This window comes from Schistocerca gregaria, chromosome X (assembly GCF_023897955.1).
Source record: "Schistocerca gregaria isolate iqSchGreg1 chromosome X, iqSchGreg1.2, whole genome shotgun sequence".
In the NCBI taxonomy this organism is placed as follows: Eukaryota; Metazoa; Arthropoda; class Insecta; order Orthoptera; family Acrididae; genus Schistocerca; species Schistocerca gregaria.
The window spans coordinates 504,970,147-504,993,939 of record NC_064931.1 but is presented as its reverse complement, the minus strand read 5'-3'; the positions used below and the strand labels follow the sequence as shown (position 1 = coordinate 504,993,939).

Genomic DNA, 23,793 nt, shown 5'->3' with positions numbered 1-23,793 from the left:
CAAACAATGTGATGTGATATGGCGTAATATAACGTGACGTCCAGTGTGAATACACCATAAAGTTGACGAGGCGTGTACTGAAATAACGGTCTAGTATGAATCAACTTTTACTTTGTGACATTTTGTTTACATATGAGTGGTGTCTACTGATTTAAGTAAATAATCCAATATCTTACGGGGTACGTAGCAGCATGTTGTCCGGTCTTATTAGTGGATTGTATTTATTTTTGCATTAAACTCAAATTATTCTAGTATTTACTACAGTGAATTTCTTTCTATGAAATCGAGTGCATAGAGATTAATGTTTCTTTCATTGTATTTGTATATTGATATAAAACATCACATTTTCGCTCACAGTTTTTGGAAACGTACAATTTGTTGTGCAGGGGCATTTGGCATTTGGTTACAGTGGATGATCTTTGCCGTTTTTGATAGATGTGTCTTTGGTGAAGATCTTTGATGAACAGTTAGTGAGATGACGGCAAGCTTTGTGGGAATGGTGGTTTAAGAATGCGATATGTGAGATGAAAAGTAATCGTTAATTCGTTGATGTGAAAGTTTGATGCGATGCAGCGTGGAAGGAAAGTAAAGAATTCACAAGATTCATTTCAAAGTTTCGTTTGATTCAGAAGAGACCATGGCATCAAAGAGCGGCGGCGGCTTTGATTTTCCAGGGATGAGGAAAATCGTTCTGGATTTAAGGGAACACCCTAACAAAAATGACGTCGTCGAACTTACAAAACATATTAAAAAAAGGTATGGGTTTATGTTTATTTTTGACGTCGTGTTCATCTGTTGTGTATGTTGTCATGATGAATGATAACAAGTTGCTAGAACCGATAATTGTTTGTGCGCGTAGTTTGTGAGGTAAATGGAAAGACTTTAAACATTGTTGTGCTCTGTATTAATGCTACGTCCTATATATGTGACACTACAGAACGAAGTAACATCATATTATAATTTCTGGGTTGTAACGTTGCAAAACATTTGTTAGCATATAGAACATGTCTTATGTTAAAATGCAGTATTCGCAATAGTTGCACATTGTGTAAATTGTATGTTGATTGTTATTGATTCCCATCTTTGCATGTAACTGGCGACCATTCTGTAGGACCACCCAGCAAAAATAAATGCCATACAAATCATTTTTCAATCCTTAAAAATCAAAAGTACCGGACTTTCATGTATGACGCGTAATGTCTGCATGCAGATGTTGTGTCAAAAATGATCGCGCTTGTTCTGCATTTTACCATCCAAGTATTAAACCCGAACTTGTAATTATTGAACTATGTTTTCGGAAGGAAAGTTATAGATCCAGTGAAGAGGAAAGCGCCCCTTCCCCCCAAAGAACATTTCTCAACCTGGGTGCGGTCCATTCATGGAACTGTTATTTAGTATGTTTTGAATCTTAGAGAAATAGAATGAGATTAAAATTTAATTTTGTATGTTCGTTTTGGAGCTAACAATGGTAAGGTAAATGTCTGTAGCTATGTCTTCATGTTTTTCCATAGGCAAGTGGGAGAGTCAATATATTTTATTATATTACTTCATGCAGGCTTCATAAATTATGTATAATAGTAGCACCATTCTTTGTTGGTTTTTTGTGTTGCATGGATCATGTTGTATGATTAATTGTAATAATGTGGAACGAGTTAGATGTGAGTTAGTAATCCCTGTCTCCTTTTTCAGTTTGTTTCAAATTTTACTTTGCTGTTTGTAATACATTTTATATCAATTGTTAGTTGGTCGGTTCGATTTTTAAAGGAGCCAAACTACATGGTCATCGGTCCCTCAGTTGTTGTCAATGGGATGTTAAACTCCAGTTTTCGTTCCTTATATCGTGATGGATTTAACTGCAAATAGTAATTAGCAGTTGCTACTTTTATCATATGTATGGTTTTAAAAAATGTTTTGACTGTGCAACTTACATTTGGGAGCATTAACGACTTCTTGTGTTTAGGGTCCTGTTCATGGAATATACGCACAACAGCAGATCATTGGGACTTCATGAGAAACTACAGTAGTGTCGTGAACGTTTGATTTTTACAACATTCTGTATCACATGTTTGGGTATCACAATTGACTCTTCTATTAAGACAAGGTGCTCCATCTGTAATTACCTAATACGTGGTGTAATATTAAACTCTAATCTTTCTTTTCTGGGAGCCTGTTGCCCTTGTTAAGGGAAGAACTAAGAAAAGCATTTGGTTAGAACAATGTGCAAACTTTGATCCTGTTGTAAGAAGTCCCAACATTTAATTATTATTGTTAGCTGTGAATTGGACATTGTGAGCAGAAATGAAATGAAAACAGAATAATTTCTTTTGAATATAGTTCTTCCTGGTTCTGCCTTCCAAGACAGTTTATTGGTTACAAGTAATTGTCGTTATCAGGCATACATAATGAGTGCTATTGCATACAATGGCAATATTACAAAGTATTTGTTTATACAACTGCCACAGTGGTGTGTTAGTGACAAAATTCAGGCATTGGGTTGATTCTGAGAGTCGTCTCTTTGGAATCATTTATTAGGATTTGGTGCATGTAGTTTACTTGTATCATTATCAGTGTGCTATGGCACCCTTTGTGTTTGCCTGTTAATGACAGTTCAAATTGATGCAACCAGTAAAATTTGTGGAAATATTGAACCTACGAGTACCGCCCCACTTCTACTACCCATGGTGTCAAAAAATGGTGGATGTAAACCATTCATTGAAATCAAATGTGTTGTGAGAAGAACTGTAGTTACTGTCATGATATCACATTCATTGGCTGTGTCATCTCACAGCCAAAGTGTCACCTTTTAAACTAATCTGTGCTTTGGACTACATTACACATCTGCCAGTCACCACAACATGCATTCAGAAAAATGAAATAGAAGCAAAATAAATATTGTCAGTGTGCTGTTTTATTTATTATTTTGCACATTAGGGCACATGCCACATCATTGTCTTGGGTCAGAGCTGAAGTTGGGTATCAGTAGATTCAACCCACCCTATTTTGTTGGCAACCATAAGTGAAAATGATCATTTTCTGATGTTATATAATGTCTGTATCCCCATTCCTCATTAAACTAGTAGAATAACTGCTGTTTAGAATTGAAATGTGACAGTAATTGTAGTTGTGATAATCTCTTTCGTAGTTTGTGATTCGTGTTGTAGGCCTACTTCTGAAGCCTTTCTTTTCATGAGAGGCTTTTGAAATGACTAGTTCGTTTTTCAGTGATGCAGGAGACTGTTTACCATGAACAATATGTGTCCTTTCTGAGTTTAACACTGCTAATTTTTGCTAAATTAACTTCTGTAATGAGCTTACCAGTAATTGTATACCACAGTGTTGTTAATACTTATTTAAATCAAATTTTCTGGAAAACCTGTACTTATTGTGGTTTATTATCTAAAACTGTAGAGCAACTGTGGATTAAAGTGTGACAGCGGCCCTCCTCACTCTCCCTGAAATCTTGGTTGTGGTGATGGACTGATCTGTAGCACAGCCCAACGTTCAAGTTAGGTTGGGAAGTGACAAACTGATAATGAGTTGACGAAACCAATGAATGTGAAATCCAAATAAATGTTGTCATAACAAATTGACCAGTAATACAGCCTAATGTTTAGGTCCGTGCCATATTGAAAAGTATGTAACTTTTACAGAGTTGTTGATCATAGTGAAGTGAGTTATTGCTTAGCTTTGTATTTTTAGACATTTATCATTCTGTGCAGTTTGTTCATATGAAGCAACTAGTTTCAGTTGATTATTTCTGTTAAGATATTGATAGTTAATAGCATGGATTACTTAATGCCATGTGCTAGCTTTTTTAATTGATATATCTTTGTTGGCACTTCGGAAATACAGCTGTAGTGCATTTTGTATTTGTTTTAATACTCAAAACATAGTGAGATATTGCAGTGGTAAGACACAGGACTGGCTTTTGGTGCAAATTATTGTCTGGCATCCACATTTAGACTTTCGATGGTTTCTCCAAGCTGCATAAGGAAAAGGCTGAGATGGTTCTATTGAAAAGGACGTGGTCATTTCTTTCGCCCCCATCCATTGCCATCTGAGCGTGTATTTTAATTACCTCGTTGTTGATACAATCTTAAACTGAAACGTTCAGTTCTCTACATATATTTGTTTCTGCTGTTGGACATAGTGTCCGTTCTTTTATAGTTCTAACATCATTTATGAAATCCTCATAGAATATTAGTGATAGGAACTTTAGAACTGAATGAAATACATTCTTTCTTTTGTGACTATTTAAAACTTTACTCTTAACTTACTTTCTTTACTTATGGTGCTAGTTTTTGGAATCAGGAATGAGTTACCTGTTTTGTAAGTGTTGCTTATGGAGTATTAGTAATTCTGAACTTTTGAGTGTGATTGTTTTTCTGCTAGACTAAGACCATCTTTCCAGAAAGAAACATGAACTGTACAGTCAGTAGGTAGTGCCCAGAGATTTGATAGTGAAGTTTTGTGTGTGGGGTGCTTTTTTGTCAACATTTGTTTTATATGTAACTGTGTAATGTAAATAGCACTAAAAGGCACAGATTTGGTTCACAAGTCCGTCATTGTGTTTAAGAATGGAGCTGCACTTCAGAAGAATGTCCATAACACAAACTAATCATCAGTACTAAGAGATGGTGTCCTTGGTCCTCAAGACACTTTGCAGAAGTTGTAAATCTAATATGTTAATTGGTGTAAACTTCTAGCGGATTTTGCTGCATCATTACAGAGGCATATGAGGGTCTTCCCTCTTCGGGCGAAATGTACAGCCCGTCTCCTTATATAGACGTGAGTGACAGTGGACATTTAAATCTCCACAACAAACACTTCATAATTGTTTAACTGCAATGACTGTCTTTGCATAGCTGACAGATTGTGCTTGCTGTCTCATGAACTGCAGCATCATGTAGAGAAGATCATATCACATATGACAGCTTTCTCTCTCTCTCTCTCTCTCTCTCTCTCTCTCTCTCTCTCTCTCTCTCTCTCAATACCATATTTTTGTGTTTCAAATTGTCTTTCCTTTGGCTTTCTTGTCCTAGTATGGCAATAAAGCTGATACCCAGTTCTCAATGATGTCCGTTCCTTCTATCACTCCAGAGGATTTCTTTCTGCAGCTCAGAAGAACTGTAATATATTAGTTCAATGTTTTCAGTATCTCTTAGAATTTTTTCCATGCAGGTTGAAGTTAAAGTCGTATTGACTGAATGAGCGTCACCTAAGTGGAAACGTTGTATGGTTATGATTTTTTATTCTGAAAGCCAAGTACAAAATCTTATCATAATCATATATTGTCTGGATGTTGGAGTTTACTACTTATGAAATGATATGAAAAGGGAAAAAACAATTTTGAAGGTTTTCTGCTGCGCCTTCTAGAAGACAATATAATTTACTTGATTGCTCAGTGTGACAGGGAACATTAAATACACTCCTGGAAATGGAAAAAAGAACACATTGACACCGGTGTGTCAGACCCACCATACTTGTTCCGGACACTGCGAGAGGGCTGTACAAGCAATGATAACACGCACGGCACAGGGGACACACCAGGAACCGCGGTGTTGGCCGTCGAATGGCGCTAGCTGCGCAGCATTTGTGCACCGCCACCGTCAGTGTCAGCCAGTTTGCCGTGGCATACGGAGCTCCATCGCAGTCTTTAACACTGGTAGCATGCCGCGACAGCATGGGCGTGAACCGTATGTGCAGTTGACGGACTTTGAGCGAGGGGGTATAGTGGGCCACAACTATTGGTACCACAAAAACAAACAAAACTGGAATGAACACTTCCCTTGACCTGTATAGGTCAACAGCAGCTCACAATATTGAAACATCCATAGCTACAGCCGCACATTGGAATCAAACACTTCACCTATATAGGTCAGCAGCAACTCACAAAAGCAAGTCACTGATACCACCAACCAAACAACTCAGAAGTACCCCACCAACCATCATAACGCACAAAAAATACAGCGAAAAGAACGACTACTTACCACAAAAAAGTTCTGGCGCTGTACTCTAGGTCAGATATACAGCAAACAAAACTTCTGTAACTTAGAAACACCAAACTAAATTGTTAACTCACTGAAACTGATTCCTGTCGAAGCACAGTCAAAAACAATACCTCACGGGCCAAGCAGTAACACGAAAATGAACCCAATACACCACATAACATGTAACCCATAAACACACCACCAGAGGGCACCACCGACCGCAACAAAACGACCCCTATAAATGCCCCACACACACACAAACTAAACTCCGTGACGTCGCACACCACAGAATCTGCCAGGTGGAATCAGGCGCTTTTGTTGACCTGAATCTTTCATGAATCTTGTCTTAATCTTTTGAGTTTATTTTTATAAAACATTCCTTTTTATAACGTTCTTTGCTGACCTCAGATTTTCAGAGAAACATATCATTTTCCAGAATTTCTTTTCTTCTTCGCAATCTCTTTCTTCCACTCCCCTTTTTGAATTTTACATTTGTGTCAAATAGAGTGGTTCTCATGTTCTCTGTCTGCTCAGGATGTATTACCACAATCGTGTCCTGTATATACGTGTGTACACACACACACACACACACACACACACACACACACACACACACACACACACACACACACACACACACACACACACACAATAGACAAACAACTTAGGTGCCGCTTGACATAATATATATTTTAAAGTTTCTCTTAGCTTCTATTGTGATTTATCAAAAGTGTATAACATGTTAAAGATTCCACACCATTAATAAATAAGCAGAGCGCACATGAAAGATGGGTAATATCCATTGCATAGTTCTAATGTGCGTGCCATATCACAATCCAACTTTGAATGACACAGTCGTAAGTTTCAAATCTTCATTATGTCAGATTCATTGTATTTGATGCATGTTCTGGGATATATCTTGCTCATAAACTTGAGTCTCTATGTGCCCATCATATGCTCTAAACTTAGGGACTGATTAACTTCATTGTATGTTTGTTGTTGTCCTCAATAGGGACTGATTAACTTCATTGTATGTTTGTTGTTGTCCTCAATAGTGTATGGGGTGGATATGCTGTATGCTCATAAATAGCATGAATATTTCACATACTGTTCCGTTTATCAGGCACTTAAGTTTCTGAACAAAAATCGTCTTGGAGTCTTCAGATTATTTTTGCTGTGTCTGACTGTCTTTACTAGACATTTTTACCTTTCAGTGTAGTGTACCTGTGGTGCTTTGTTTTCACCTACTGTCTCTCACTTTGATCAGTAAATTTTCTCTGCAGTTATTATCCCATACATTATCAAAGATTTCTTGCAGGTAAAAGTGATTAAAGTTGCGTAGCATGAAATGGCTGGGAAACCCCAAGGGCAGATTTTGCTGTGTAATTTTCACAAGCGCTACTACTTGTGTGTGTGTGTGTGTGTGTTTAGAAACAGTTCCTTTAAATACCTATTAGAGCAGTTTGTTTAAAGATTCTCATTGTATACCTGAATTATTTGCATCTGAATCTGGGATGATTTCTACAACAAAATCACAGATTCCTTCCTTATCTTTCTCTTCCTACATCTACAGGACTGCTCTGCAATTCACATTTAACCCTATGGTGCAATATTTCTACTGCAGTGGACAGCTTTAAATGATGGTCCCTTCTTTGGCATTTCCAATCAATCATGACACTGCAAATGCATGCAGAACACACAACCTGTGGGGAGTACCCACAGCAGTGGGCTATGTGCATTTGCACTGTCAGGACTGAAGGACTGACTGATAACACCAATGAAGTGACCATCAACTGCTGTTAACTTTAGTGAACTCTGTACGCCACAAGGTTAAGTTCAAGATATGATTCTTCTCGCATTTCGAGGAGAAGTTAGTGCCTGAAATTTCATGAAAAAATATTGCTTCAAGAAAAATGTCTTTGTTTTAATAATTGCTGTCCCCAGCTTGCATATCACAGCCATGACAGGGTCGACAGAAGCGTCCGATTCCACGCGTCGGCTTTGACCCGTGACGTAAGGCTGTTGTTATGCGTCACGTCACGACAGTGCGGAATTTAGTTTGCGAGAGTGGCGTGTTTGTAGATGTCATTTTGATGCGATCGGTGGTGCTCTCTGGTGGTATGTTAGGTGATGTTTTTGGTTTAGTTTGTGAGTGTGGCTGCGTGAGCAGCTGTATCTGTACATGTCATCCAAGCTATGTTTGATTCAATACCCAGGCGTATCAAGGCCGTTATTACGGCAAGAGGTGGTTGTTCTGGGTACTTATTTCTCAGGATCTATGCACCCAAATCACATGTCAGTTCTAGTGTAATATATTTGTCCAATGAATACTCATTTATCATCTGCATTTCTTCTTGGTGTAGCAATTTTAATGGCCAGTAGTGTATTAATTTCAGAGAGATCTTTATCAGCTTTGGTTTTTTGAATTGCTATTATTGTATTTGTAAGATAGATGGATTTAGCGACGTTTCACTCTTCAAAATCTGAATACTTGTTTCGGAGTAATTCCAATATTTAGAACGTAGGCTATATATGTTTTAAACATCAAACCGATTGCTGTCTTATGCAGCAGTTCATGATTTCATGTCCAATCAAGGAAATAAGTTGCATCCAGTAAGGGGGAAACAATTCCATCCTCTTCCAAATCGTATATCTTTCAATCTGGAGTAATACTGATGCGTTAATGTGTAGAGAATAGAGAGACATAGTAATACACTAACTGACAAAAGGAATGAAGCATCCAGAAGGCGTAGATATGTAAATGATGAGAGTTTCAATTGCCTGTGACAGGTAGAACGGCCACCAGGGTGCATTAGTGGTGTTCAAGTTTAGTGTTACCCGGTAAGGCATATATAGGGTATGAACAGCGTCAGATGTTTAGTGATCACCATGAAAAACATAAATATGCCATATGCTTATGTGAAACAGAATTATCAACAAGTGATATACACTATGTGATCAAAAGTATTCGGACACCTTGCTGAAAATGACTTAAAAGTTCGTGGCGCCCGCCATCGGTAATGCTGGAATTCAGTATGGTGTCGGCCCACCCTTAGCCTTGATGACAGCTTCCACTTTCGCAGGCATACGTTCAGTCAGATGCTGGAAGTTTTCTTGGGGAATGGCAGACCATTCTTCACAGATTGCTGCACAGAGGTGAGGTATCGATGTCAGTAGATGAGGCCTGACACGAAGTCGGCACTCCAAAACATCCCAAAGGTGTTCTATGGAATTCAGGTGAGGGCTCTCTGCAGGTCAGTCCATTATAGGGATGTTATTGTTGTGTAACCATTCCGCCACAGACTGTGCATTATGAACAGGTGCTCGATTGTGTTCAACAATGGGAAGCAAGAAAGTACTTAAAACATCAATGTAGGCATGTGCTGTGATAGGGCCACACTAAACAACCAGGGCTGCAAGCCCCCTCCATGAAAAACACGACCACACCATAACATCACTGGGTCATTCCATGTCAGTTCAACCAGGGACTCCATCTCATAGTCTCAGATTTGACTGAAATTCAGTACACTAATTCTATCATGTGTGAAACACTCGTGTACAAAGTATTAGTTTCCCCTGCCCATTAGTTCCAGAATTATGACTTGTGAAAGAAGATGGCGTGACCCGGAAATTGCAATCCGCATCTGGCAATGTATCTTCAGACCCAACTTCACGTCTTAATAACTTTGGAACTATTCCACACATTCGAGTGAAATTTTTACAACCCAGTAACATCCATTTAGAGAAAACACCCCATGAATCAAAACACCAACAACATATTTCTGAGGGAAAAATAAAAAATTCCAAAATGTTATTAAAAAAATGTAATATGTTAATAGGTACATATTGTAGGTGCCCTCTATACCAAACATAATTCACTCAAAAAGGGTGTTTTTTTTCTTTTTTTTTGTGGTTAGCTTAATGTGGCCTAAACACACACAGAACTCATCTTGCCCACGAAAATACAAAAATTTGAAAAATTGCCTGAAAAATATGGATTTTTTAAGTGTGGTAGCATAAAAGGGACAAGTGGTATCCAAGCCAAATTTCACACACTGCATAGTAGACCATAATGATACACATCTCAAAATTTCATCATGTTATTGCAAGACATTTGTGTACAATGGAAGTTGACAGGTGTATTTGGTGATGTGGCCATTGTTCCACAACACAATTTTGTAAAAACATATCGTAAACTGTTCCGCCTCTTCTTATCCTCTCCCACAACTGTTTAATCACTAAGCAACAACATATAGACAGATTAACACAACCTATCATTAATGTTTACTGCACCTTAACTTCTAAAAACAAGAGGATTGTGCTTTGAACAGAAGTTCTCCCACACTTTAACAACTGTACTCTGAACATTGAGTGGCAAATTGTACTCTCCCTGACACTGTGGTAGGAACTGGAACACCCAGGTAAATAATGGAAGAGGTGTTAGAATGTGACCTTCTGTAGGGTGCTGCAGACTAGCTCGTGATGCCATGCACTTAATGGTAGCACCAATACCATCACATACATTTCTTCCATGACTTGTTGCGAAAAAATTCCATTCTGTGTGAATCTGAAAATCATGGTAATGCATGCATAAATTTTTGAGATTTTTACAGTTTTTGTATTGACTAGTAGCTGAAGTATGTAAGGCAGCTTGTTTTTCACATATGCCATGACAGTGCGAATGTGGGCATGAACTGCAATGGCATCATGAATTAAACAGTCACTAAAAATGTGCAGGTTCTTGACACACACATCACTTGATACACCTCTATAGTAAATCGCAAATGGCTGGAGAGTTGCTGGACTGTTCTCCCAATGATATCCTTGGATGGCATCTTGAACTATAAATGCGTAGTTTTCAGAAAAGTCTAGTATTACTATAATTTCATCTTCTTTCAAATTATCCTTACAAAACTGGAGATAAGCTGATTGTGGTGTTGCTGTGAAGCTGTGTGTGGTCAGTTTGTCCGTTTTTTGACAACGCATTTCAACAAAATCTTCCACTGTACTTTGCTTTGTTTCAAGACTTGTGTGATCCATGTGTGTCCATTGTTTATAAGAAACAAGTTCATCGTCATCCATAAGGAGTTCACCATACAGTTTGTTATTCATGTGTTCTGCAACACACTTTTCACACCTGTGTATCATGCACTGGTAGGAACTGATGTTACACACTAGCACATTCATTGCATCTTTGTAATCCAGACCAGAATCCTTTATAGCAGCAAACGTCAGCTTAGCATTTTGATGGCTCTCACATACACAAACATTGTGTGTGCCCCTTGCACTTACAGGCACAACCCATTTTGGCCAAAGATTGAAAAAAAGATGATAAACCTATTTTGGTATTGGGATACTTTTCCTTGAATTCTACATATAGTTCTGATATGTTGCATAGCAACAGTCTTTTTTGCATCTGTACACGTACATTTCCCATTTTCACTGTTACATAGTCTTTTTTTCCAGGCATTATTCAGCTGTAGTCATTATTTTCATAAAACTCCAACACTAGCACCTTTATTTCTGAACTCAATTACTTACCCTGAGCCTGCTGAAGTTGTGGATCAGTCCTTGGGTTGCTTTTATTTTCCTAGCTTGCTTTACCATATATGTAGAAACATTGAATTCCTTTGCAGTGTAGTCAATAGACCAGCTGGAAGGCGCAAGGGTAAGAATAGCTACTTTTTTCTGGCCTGTGGATATGGCACATTTTTCTTTCAAATCATGCACAATTTTGTCCAAATCAGAGCATTTCTGGCATGGTTTCTGTTCCTTTGGAACAGATAGTTCTTCCTATTTTATGTTTCAATTCCATTTGAGCGCCTTTTAGTTTTCGTCTACCATAGCGGGGCCTGTCTCTTTTCCCAACTTTGTGCGTCTTCATGGGAGACAAACCAAGAGCAGTCACTGAAGTATTTAATTGCTCATCTGCTGTGGTTGTAGGCGACTGATACTCTTCGTCACTTATGTAAATTATCAGAATATTCTTCATTTTTTAGCAGTCTAATACACCTGGAACACAAGTTTTCTTTTGGTTTCATGTTAAGTCCCATGCACTGATTCACTTTCAGTACTGATTTTATATCAGTTTCTCTGAGGCTTCACTTCACTGTCTTCTTATTAATCTGAAAAGGATCAAAACAACTTCTTTGTAAGAAAGAACACTTATCCAGAAACACTTTCATATGATGATAACGAACACTAAAGTTTCCTGGAACTGTACTTCTTGTGCCCACAGGGTGTATCCCTCCATAGCAACAAATCTTGATCCGATTCATCCAGATCATACAGTACAAAGCGAATGCCACATTTTGTTCCATATGTTGTTTTATGACATTCAGATGCTTGTGCTCTACCATTACTGTAACTTGTTTGAACAAAATCACCACTAGTACACTCTTCTGCCTCCATACTGACTTTCCACAACAGTACTGACCAGTCTGAACTAGAATCTTAAAAACATGAGTAACCTGTAATTGTTACTTGTTTCCTTTGTTGTTCCTGCCTAAGAATGACTCATTCTGTCCCTGAAAACTACCATTGTTTAACTTTCTGTTGCCTAATGGTTCCCAACAATTGCTGCAGCTTTATCTGAAACAATCTGTCTGCATCATCACTATTACTTGCTAAATCGTGTTAAAAGAAACGTAACCAAATACATCTCTGTCAACTTTTATTGTACACAAATGCCTTGCAATAACAAGTTGACATTTTGCCACATATTATATTATGGTCTACTTATGCAGTGTTTGAAATTTGGATTGGATATCACTTGTCCCTTTTGTGCTACCACACTTCGAAAATCAATGCTTTTTATGGTAATTTTTCAAATTTTTGTATTCTCGTGTGCATGTAACTCTGCTTGTGTGGCTGATATGGGCAAGATGAGTTCTGTGTGTGTGTGTGTGTGTGTGTGTGTGTGTGTGTGTGTGTGTGTGTGTGTGTGTTTAGGCCACATTAAGCTTAGCAAAAAAAAAAAAAAAAAAAAAAAAAAACTTTTTTGAGTGAATTATATTTGGCATAGAGGGCACCTACAACATGTACCTTTTAACATATTGCATTTTTTAAATCACATTTTGGAATTTTTTGTTTTCCCTCACAAATATGTTGTTTTGTGTTTTGATTCATAGAGTGTGTTCTCTAAGTGGATGTAACTGGGTTGTAAAAATTTCACTGGACTGTGTGGAATAGTTCCAAAGTTATTAAGACGTGAAGCTGGGTCTGAAGATAGATAGCCAGATGAGGGTTGCAGTTTCCGGTTTACGCCACCTTCTTTCACAATCCATAATTCTGGAAGTAATTGGCAGGGTAACTTAAAATTTTGTACATGAGTGTTCCACACTTGGTAGCATTGGTGTGCTAAATTTCAGCCAAATCTGAGGCTATCAGCTGGAACATTTTCACAAATTGGTTGAATTGACATGGAATGAGCCCACTGCCACCTAATTTTACTGTTGGCTCTGCACATGCTGGCAGATGACGTTAACCAGGCATTCGCCATACCCACACCCTGCCATCGGATCGCCACATTGTGTATCGTGATTTGTCACTCCACGCAATGTTTTTCTGCTGTTCATTTGTTCAATGTGTATGCTCCTTACACCAAGCGAGGTGTCATTTTGTGTTTACTGTCGTGATGTGTGGCTTATGAGCAGGTGCTCGACCATCCAAGTTTTCTCACCTCCTGACTAACTGTCATAGTACTTGTAGGGATCCTGATGCAGTTTGGAATGTGATGCCATTTTTCAACAGAGCAATGCTCGTCCACACATGGCAAGTGTCTGAACTGTCTGCATTATGTTCAGGTACTCATGTAGCCAGCAAGATCCGTGATAGTGTGTGTGGGCTCGCTTGTAGTTCTACTCTGACTTAGTGCTGGTATCCTCGATAACCAGGATCAGTTACAACATTTGTGGGGCATTTTGTCTCAGGAGACAATTCATTGGCTTTATTGCATCCTTCCCAACCAAATCAGTGCATATATCTGGGCCATGGTGGGCGGGGGTAACTGACCTCGTTCTGCCAGGTTATTTGTCTCTGCAATAATGACAGATACCATCTCAAACCTGTAAGTTCCATTTTGTGCGCTCTTTCCCTTCTGAGAGCTTCACTATTTTGGCAGACAGTATATTTCAAGGGATACGTTTGAAACTTACCATTAAAACACTGTTTTTAAGACTGTCCTCACTAAACCTTCACAAAAAAATCTAATGAATAGTGGTAATTTCTGCAATAGTTTTTCTTAATTTGCCCTTTCCTGTTTATTTTTTTCAGTGAGATAGTCTTCATGAACCCTGATCCAGACGACGAACCTTTCCTGACATCATTCACCGTATTGGCAGCAGATGGCTTTTCTACTGCCATATCAACAGGTTAGTGTCAATAACAAAAATACAGTTACTTTTTTGCTCCAATTAGAGCTATGTTTTTCTTGAAAGACTATTTTGTGTACCATATTATGCTGTAGAAGTTTTACATTACGATGCTCTATCTTGGGGAAAGATGTTTGAGGCATAAGAAATTATTTGTACTGTAGTATTTATGATGATAAAAGCTGTCTATTTGGTAAATCACACGTGACATGAAGGTTTATTTCCATGAGGTGGCACAGTTCCACAGAGTAATGTAATTACATTATTTTACCTGGTGGTGATTGGTTGGTCAAAGCTTGTGGAGAATAAAGATTTATTGCATCAGTAGCTCTTGGCAGTACTTAACATTCTTAAAATATATATGTATGGTGTGTGTGTGTGTGTGTGTGTGTGTGTGTGTGTGTGTGTGTGTGTGTGTGTGTGTGTGTGGTACCACCAGCAAAATAGATGTTGCTCAAAGTTAGCAAATTTTGGAAATAGGAGTTGTTGGTTCTGTCGCAGCCTGACATAAACTAAGCAGTTCAGAGTTGTGAACAACATAGTGTATGGAAACCCTGATGCTAAGTTGCCAGCCAAAAACATGGTGGAGTGAACATTGCTGCAGTTGGCAACAGCATTAATGGTCTCTAGTCGCACAGCATACCAGGAATGCTGCATTGTCAACTCAGCTGGAAGTGTGTAAACGGTAACTATGTTACAGACAGCTGCAATAGTGGAAGTTTAATCTATGTTGCTACAGTATGGTTCATAGTGTGCTACAGTCAGTCTTTTGATAAATGTAGTAAGTGTACCTGATCAATATGTGATACACGTTGTTGTTGTTGTTGTCGTCTTCAGTGCTGATACTGGTTTGTTGCAGCTCTCCATGCTACTCTATCCTGTGTAAGCTTCTTCATCTCCCAGTACCTACTGCAACCTACATCCTTTTGAATTTGTTTAGTGTATTCATCTCTTGGTCTCCCTCTACAATTTTTACCCTCCACGCTGCCCTCTAATGCTGAATTTGTGGTCCCTTGATGCCTCAGAGGATATCCTACCAACCAGTCCCTGCTTGCCAAGTTGTGCCACAAACTTCTCTTCTCCCCAATCCTATTCAATACCTCCTCATTGGTTACATGATCTACCCACCTTATCTTCAGCATTCTTCTGTAGCACCACATTTCGAAAGCTTCTATTCTCTTCTTGTCCAAACTAGTTATCGTCCATGTTTCACTTCCATACATGGCTACACTCCAAACAAATACTTTCAGAAACGACTTCCTGATACATAAATCTATATTCGATGTTTACAAATTTCTCTTCTTCAGAAACGCTTTCCTTGCCATTGCCAGTCTACATGTCATATCCTCTCTACTTCGACCATCATCAGTTATTTTGCTCCCCAAATATCAAAACTCCTTTATTACTTTAAGCGTCTCATTTCCTAATCTAATTCCCTCAGTATCATCCGACTTACTTCGACTACATTCCATTATCCTCGTTTTGCTTTTGTTGATGTTCATCTTATATCCTCCTTTCAAGACACTGTCCTTTGCTGTCTCTGACAGAATTACAATGCCGTCGGGGAACCTCAAAGTTTGTATCTCTTCTCCATGGATTTTAATACCTACTCCGAATTTTTCTTTTGTTTCCTTTACTGCTTGCTCAATACAAAGATTGAATAACATTGGGGACAGGCTACAACCCTGACTCACTCCCTTCCCAACCACTGCTTCCCTTTTATGCCCCTCGACTTTTACAACTGCCATCTGGTTTCTGTACAAATTGTAAATAGCCTTTCGCTCCCTGTATTTTACCCCTGCCACCTTTAGAATTTGAAAGAGTATTCCAGTCAGCATTGTCAAAAGCTTTCTCTAAGTCTACAGACGCTAGAAATGTAGGTTTGCCTTTCCTTAATCTGTTTTCTAAGATAAGTCGTAGGGTCAATATTGTCTCACGTTTTCCAACATTTCTGCGGAATCCAAACTGATCTTCGCTGAGGTCGGCTTCTACCATTTTTTCCATTCGTCTGTAAAGAATTCATGTTAGTACTCTGCAGCCGTGGCTTATTAAATTAATAGTTTGGTAATTTTCACATCTGTCAACACCTGCTTTCTTTGGGATTGGAATTATTATATTCTTCTTGAAGTCTGAGGGTATTTCTCCTGTCTTATACATCTTGCTCACCAGATGGTAGAGTTTTGTCAGGACTGGCTCTCCCAAGGCTACCAGTAGTTCTAATGGAATGTTGTCTACTCCGGGGGCCTTGTTTCGACTCAGGTCTTCCAGTGCTCTGTCACTATCTTCACGCAGTATCGTATCTCCCATTTCATCTTCATCTACATCCTCTTCCGTTTCCATAATATTGTCCTCATGTACATCGCCCTTGTATAGACCCTCTATATACTCCTTCCATCTTTCTGCTTACCCTTCTTTGCTTAGAACTGGGTTTCCATCTGAGCTCTTGATATTCATACAAGTGGTTCTATTTTTCCAAAGGTCTCTTTAATTTTCCTGTAGGCAGTATCTATCTTACCCCTAGTGAGATAAGCCTCTAAATTCTTACATTTGTTCTCTAGCCGTCCCTGCTTAGCCATTTTACACTTCCTGTCGATCTCATTTTTGAGACATTTGTATTCTCTTTTGCGTGCTTCATTTACTGCGTTTTTATATTTTCTCCTTTCATCAATTAAATTCAATATTTCTTGTTACCCAAGGATTTCTACTATCCCTCGTCTTTTTACCTACTTGATCCTCTGCTGCCTTCACTACTTCATCCCTCAGAGCTACCCATTCTTCTTCTACTGTATTTCTTCCCCCCCATTCCTGTCAATTGTTCCCTTATGGTCTCCCTGAAACTCTGTACAAACTCTGGTTTATTCAGGTCCCATCTCCTTAAATTCCCACCATTTTGCAGTTTCTTCAGTTTTAACCTACAGGTCATAACCAATAGATTGTGGTCAGAGTCCACATCTGCCCCTGGAAATGTCCTACAATTTAAAACCTGATTCCTAAATCTCTGTCTTACCATTATATAATCTATCTGATACCTTTTAGTATCTCCAGGGTTCTTCCACGTATACAACCTTCTTTCATGATTCTTAAACCAAGTGTTAGCTATGATTAAGTTGTGCTCTGTGCAAAATTCTACCAGACGGCTTCCTCTTTGATTTCTCTACCCCAATCCATATTCACCCACTATGTTTCCTTCTCTCCCTTTTCCTACCTTCGAATTCCAGTCACCCATGACTATTTTTGTCTCCCTTCACTACGTCAATAATTTCTTTTATCTCATCATACATTTCATCAATTTCTTTATCATCCGCAGAGCTAGTATCATATAAACTTATACTACTGTAGTAGGCATGGGCTTCGTGTCTATCTTGGCCACAATAATGCGTTCACTATCTACATCTACATCCATACTCTGCAAGCCACCTGACGGTGTGTGGCGGAGGTTGCTGTTGGTAGTAGCGTACCCGCACTCCTATTTTTTTTTTTTTTTTTTTATTCCTTATTAAACCTGCTCCTGCATTACCCCTATTTGATTTTGTATTTATAACCCTGTATTCACCTGAAAGAAATTGTCTTGTTCCTCCTGCCTTTGAACTTCGCTAATTCCCACTATATCTCTAACTTCAAACTATCCATTTCCCTTTTTCAATTTTCTAATATACCTGCCCAATTAAGGGATCTGACAGTCCACGCTCCGATCCGTAGAATGCCAGTTTTCTTTCTCCTGATAATGACGTCCTCTTGAGTATTCCCCGCTCGGAGATCCGAATGGGGGACTATTTTACGTCCGGAATATTTTACCCAAGAGGACGCCATCATCTTTTAACCATACATTATCTGTGCATGCCCTCGGGAAAAATTACGGCTGTAGTCTCCCCTTGCTTTCAGCCGTTCGTGATACACATTACAGAATGGAATATGTATTCAGTCTTTTGCAGCCATAGTGAGATGAAGAGAAACCGGTGATACAGATTCTTGCACAGAAGAATGGATTCTATAATAATGTTCAGAACTACTTTCTACTTTACAAACAGCTTGACAAGAAGTTAAACGTAGTGAGAAACGTACAAAATAAATTTACATTCCATTCACATACCTTTTTATTCAGATGTTTCTCTGCCACTGTCTTCAGAAATAGCGTCACTAGATGTGGGTGCCAGATTGATAATTAATGAATCCATTATTTCATCACTAACAGCTTCTTTCCAGTAATTTTTATGCAGTTTTTCTGTGTTACGTACACACACTTCCCAGTCACTCATAACTTCACCCATAAAACACAATAGAACACACAGTTGTGACGGAACATTACACAGTACGAAATATGGAAACAGACTGAGTGCTGAATGGCTAGCTGTGCAGCTGATAACAGCTCATTGCCAGTCCAGGCTCCACAAATGCCATCGCGGACTATGATACAAGTAATGTGACCTTAAATCGGTACCATGGAACAAAGCCAAAATTGTCAACACATGCACAATCAGAGGTCAAAATCGAAGTTGAAGTCCGGAAAAGCAACCTAACTGTTTTATTCAGGGTATCTGTGTAGCAAAGGTTTCAGATGAGATACAAACTAATGGTCCATCTGCTGCCCCAGGTATTTAGTTACTGTAACAGGCTGCTTAGAATACTGTGTGTACCACATTTCACAGACTATAAGGGGCACTTTAATTTTTAAACAATTTTTAAAAAATAATGTTTTTACCATTTTTATTATTAGATTGAAAAATCAGACTACAAACATTCTTAGTTTATATGACCCTTAAAAATTTTTGAAAATTGTCATTTGAACCGCCTCCTCCTCCTCCTCCTCCTCCTCCTCCTCCTTCTTCTTCTTCTTCTTCTTCTTCTTCTTCTTCTTCTTCTTAGTTGTTCTCTTCATATATATATGATCTTCACTTCCATCAAGAGCATTACTTATGTTGCACTTCTTGAAAGATTTGAGGATAATATTTTCTCTCGCTCTAGACCATGAATCCTTTATCTACTGACACACTCGTTTGATTGTAGATTGTTTTAAGCTTCCTTCAGTGTTAATACAATTTGGGTTTCATCTATAATTGATTTGTTCCATTCCTCTCTCATATAAACCTTAAATTGTTTGTTTATTGAGACGTCAAGACGTTGCAGTTGTGAAGCAAGTCATCCTGGAATAACAGCAAGCTCTATATTTCCCTGTCTCAATTTCTCTTTCACAGAATTTTTCAAATGCCTTCTAAACTGATCTAGCACAGGAAGAGAACTCCTTTTTAATAAAGTACCTTTCCTTCTCTCCCACACTCTGTTAATCCATAATTTCATACTAACCTCGTCCATCCAACCCTTGCCATTTACGTGAACAATACTGGCAGTATTTCAGAAGGTTTTGGCATTGTTTTGTGCTTGAAAATTATGGTTTTTGTTTGCATTCCAAGTCCATGACACTTCATAAACCTGTAGCACCAACAATCTTCATAATTAAAGTCTGTTAAGTTTCATTGTAGTGCTAGCTTACAAGCGTATATTTGAATCATTTTTGTATTAATTCCAATGCTGTTTTGACATTGTCCTCGAGTCCATTTCAATATGTCATCTTATAGTTTGTCATTTTGCATTCAATCATCTGTTTGCACATTTAGTCTTTCTCAGTTTTTTCAGTTCTGCTTTACTAGCCCACCAGCCGTGAATAGTTTTTCTGTTGATGGAGGGTGGAAATGCCACATAGCTGCTCTTTTTCCATGTTCTTCTGCATTTGCTATTACTTGCAGTTTCCAGCCTATAATGTATGATACCTTTTATTTTTTCCATTACGAAACTAGCTACTAATAAAAGTATTGTATTGTTACCAGTAACACACATCACTTTCAGTTCAAGTTCATTGGCACTGTAGACTGCAGTGACACATGGGCTACACAGTTTTCTGGGTTTTTGATGGCAGAGTAGGAGGTGGTAGTGTTAGAAAGCTTGTGAATCCTTGCAACTCATGTTCATCACATCGGTGCACTGCTGCTGCCACTTGAATCCAGTATTGCCAGATAGAGAGAGGTTTCCCATAGCATCAAATATAGGCCATTTTTAAGACTGGCAGGAATTTTAAATCAAACACTGGACATCTTTATGTTAATTTTGAGTATGACACACCTGAATTTTGGAGGGAATTTTTCTAAGAAAAAAGTGTGTTTTATAGTCTGTAAAATACAGTACATGTCTCTATTTGTGTGTGCTGTTAAAAATCAATATTCTGTAGTAGAGTTGACACCAGCTTTCAACTGTGAAGCGTAAGCAGCCGCAGATGAAACAGTAGTCTCCGTAAACGCATATTGATAATGTTTCGTTGAATGGTTGTAGATGATCCAGCATTGAAATCTGCAGCAATTTGTGGCAGGGTCATACTTCTGTCACACTGGACGATTCTCTTCAGTCATTGTTGGTTCCATTCTTCCAGGATCTTTTTCCGGCCGCAGCAATGTCAGAGATTTGATATTTTACCAGATTCCTGATGTTCACGGTACACTCATGAAATGGTTGTATGGGAAATCCACTCTTCATCACTACCTCGGAGATGCTGTGTCCCATCGCTCGTGTGCCATCTATAACACCACATTCAAACTCACTTAAATCGGGATAACCTGCCACTGTAGCAGCAGTAACTGATCTAACAACTGCATCAGACTCTTGTTGTCTTATATAGATGTTGCTGATCACAGCACCGTATTGTGCCTGTTTTCATATCTCTGTACTTGAATATGCGTGCCTATACCAGTTTCTTTGGCACTTCATTGTATATTTAACATATCAGATATTTACACACATGGTCCCCTAATTATTTTGAACATTTGTGTGTGTGTGTGTGTGTGTGTGTGTGTGTGTGTGTAAGAATTTTACTTTAGCCTGCTGCTGCAGAATAATACTGGAGTAGTAAAACATAAATGAGAGAAGAATGCCAAAATGAAAGAGTAGTTGCAAAGAAAATGCACCATGTTCAACAATAGAACACAGTGCACACACAAGCGTCTGCCAACAGCAAAATGTATTAAAGGCTTTAGGACGAAGACTGTACAATACTTCTCAACAATAAATTGCATTCTATGAACATGACATCACAACTGTTCGAGCTTCTAACAGCTTGGGATAATATTGTGAATAATGGTTTGGAAGTGTTGTACTTTCGAAGTAAGTTTCCTTTTACACTAGACGAATTATGCTACGCGTGAGAACAATCACAGTGTGTTTGACCCTCATTCAAAACTTAACGCTTTGGGGGAAAGTCACATACAATAATTTTCAGGCCCAGAAGAGCAGCCATTAATGCCATTATTTAAAATTTTACTGGCTCATTTGTGTTTGATGTATCTTGAAGGGTTACGCATGCTGAAAAAAGACCAGGCCCTGAGATTGGCCTTTCATATTTATTTTAGTTCTTTCATAGATTACAAATTATGCAATAATGGTGTCAGAAAGTGTAATTATCCTTCAGAACAGTGTAAGGTGAGTTCTTGAGCAATGTCACACATAATTAGCTGTCTCTTGAAAGGTTGGAGTGCTCAATGGAATATGTATTCAACCAGGTAACCACAAACTGTTCAGTGCACAGCAGTGAAATGTATAATCATGCTTGTCAAAAATATTCGGCTGCTGCAATTTAAACTGTGCTCGTTTGGATCCTGCCTAATCACACCCCCAGAAAAAAAAGCTCCAGTTCCTGATGAAATCCCTACCAGATTATATACTGAATTTGTGCCTGAGTTAGGCCCCCTCAAACAAAAACCTGTGCTCCACAGTAGTAAAAAAGCACAGGTCATAACTGTTTACAAGAAGGGTAGTCAAAGTGACCCACAAAACTACCGTCCAGTATCCTTCAAATTGTTTGTTATGGAATCTTAGAACGTATTCGGAGCATAAACATAGTGATAATGATATATTTCGAACGGAATGACCTCCTCCATGCCAACCAGCATGGATTCCAAAAACATTGATCATGTGAAACAAAACTTACACTCTTCTCACATGACATACTTTTCAGCGTTGGATCAATGCAGTCAGATAGATCCGTATTTCTTGATGTCTGGAAAGCATTTGACTACAACATTCACAAATATTTTCAAAAGTAAGACAGGGTATCAAGCAAAATTTATGATCAGATTGAGGATTTTTTAGTAGGGAGATTGCAGCACATATCATTTTATAAGGAGAGTTATCATTGGATGTGAAAGTAATTTTGGATGTGCCCCAGGGAAGTGTGTTGGGGCACTTGCTGTTAATGTTGTATATTAATAACCTAGCAGACAACATTAATAGTAACCTCAGACTATTTGCATACGATGCAGCCATCTGTAATGAAGCACTGTCTAAAAGAAGCTGCATAAATATTCCGTCAGCTCTTGATAAGATTTCAAAGTGATTCAAAGGTTGGCAGCTTGCTTTAACTGTTAAGAAATGTAAAATTGTGCATTTCACAAAATGAAAGAACATAGTATCCTATATAATATCAGAAAGTCACAGTTGGAATTAGCCAACACTTTGTAGGACACTTTGTAACCCTTTGTAGGAATATCAAATGTAAGGGTCTCGTAGGCTCAGTCGTGAGTAAAGCCGGTAGTTGACTTCAGTTTATTGGTCAGGGGAACCATACCAAATAGGACTAAAAGGTGATTTTGAATGTATACAGAGAATGACAGCGTGAATGGTCACAAGTTCGTTTCACCCAGGGGAGTATGTTACTGAGATGTGGAAAGAATTGACATGACAGACTGTTGAGATAAACATAAACTGTCCCTGGAAAGCCTACTTACAAAGTTTCGAGAACCAGCCTTAAATGACGACTCGAGGAATACAGTACAACTCCCTATGTATCACTCACGTGTGAATTGTGAGGGCAAGATTAGATTAATGAGATAGCATGCAGAGAGGCATTTAAACAATCATTCTTCCTGTGCTGCATATGTGAATGGAATGGGAAGAAAACCTAATAACTGGTATAGTGGGACGTATTCTGTGCCATGCACTTCAGTGGTTTGCAGCATATAGATGTAGATGTGTATTCAACTTCATTGCAAGTTATGTCTGTCCCATTGCGTGAGTCAGATGAATGTAACACAACACTGTCTTCTTGTGTACACTGTATAGAATTTACATTTAACATCTCATCAAAGTAAGACTTCAAAGTTTCTTTAATCATATAACATCCACAATGAGATTTCCATTATTGCCTGTTAGATATTTGGAATGTTCTAGTTTTCATCATCCCATATATCATTTTCTTATTTCCATTAACTATCTCTCTCAGTTCATCATTCCTTGTGTTGGCCACTTCTCTTGTTCCTCTGTAACAACTAGCCTTGCTTGAGTCTTATTGATTCTGGATTGTTCCTTATTATGATCAGTCTTGTCTCTAAAGTGTTTTCTAAACATGTTGTTCTTATTCAGGACCACAGTTCTAGTTCTGTCATCCCAAATCG

General features: G+C 38.4%; 1 protein-coding gene across 4 annotated transcripts in view; it reads left to right on the top strand.

Annotated features, from left to right (window-relative positions):
• Window positions 1-455: 455 nt before the first annotated feature.
• LOC126299607 (protein purity of essence) overlaps window positions 456-23,793 on the top strand; it is a 417,439-nt gene continuing 394,101 nt past the window's right edge. For 3 of the 4 annotated variants that reach the window (XM_049991641.1, XM_049991639.1, XM_049991640.1), the window contains exons 1-2: window positions 482-756; window positions 14,265-14,362. In XM_049991641.1, the coding sequence (XP_049847598.1) occupies window positions 638-756; window positions 14,265-14,362 (217 nt within the window). In that variant the 5' untranslated portion in view covers window positions 482-637. Of the gene's footprint in view, window positions 757-14,264; window positions 14,363-23,793 lie in introns of all 4 variants that reach the window. The other variant, XM_049991638.1, reaches the window with a different exon arrangement.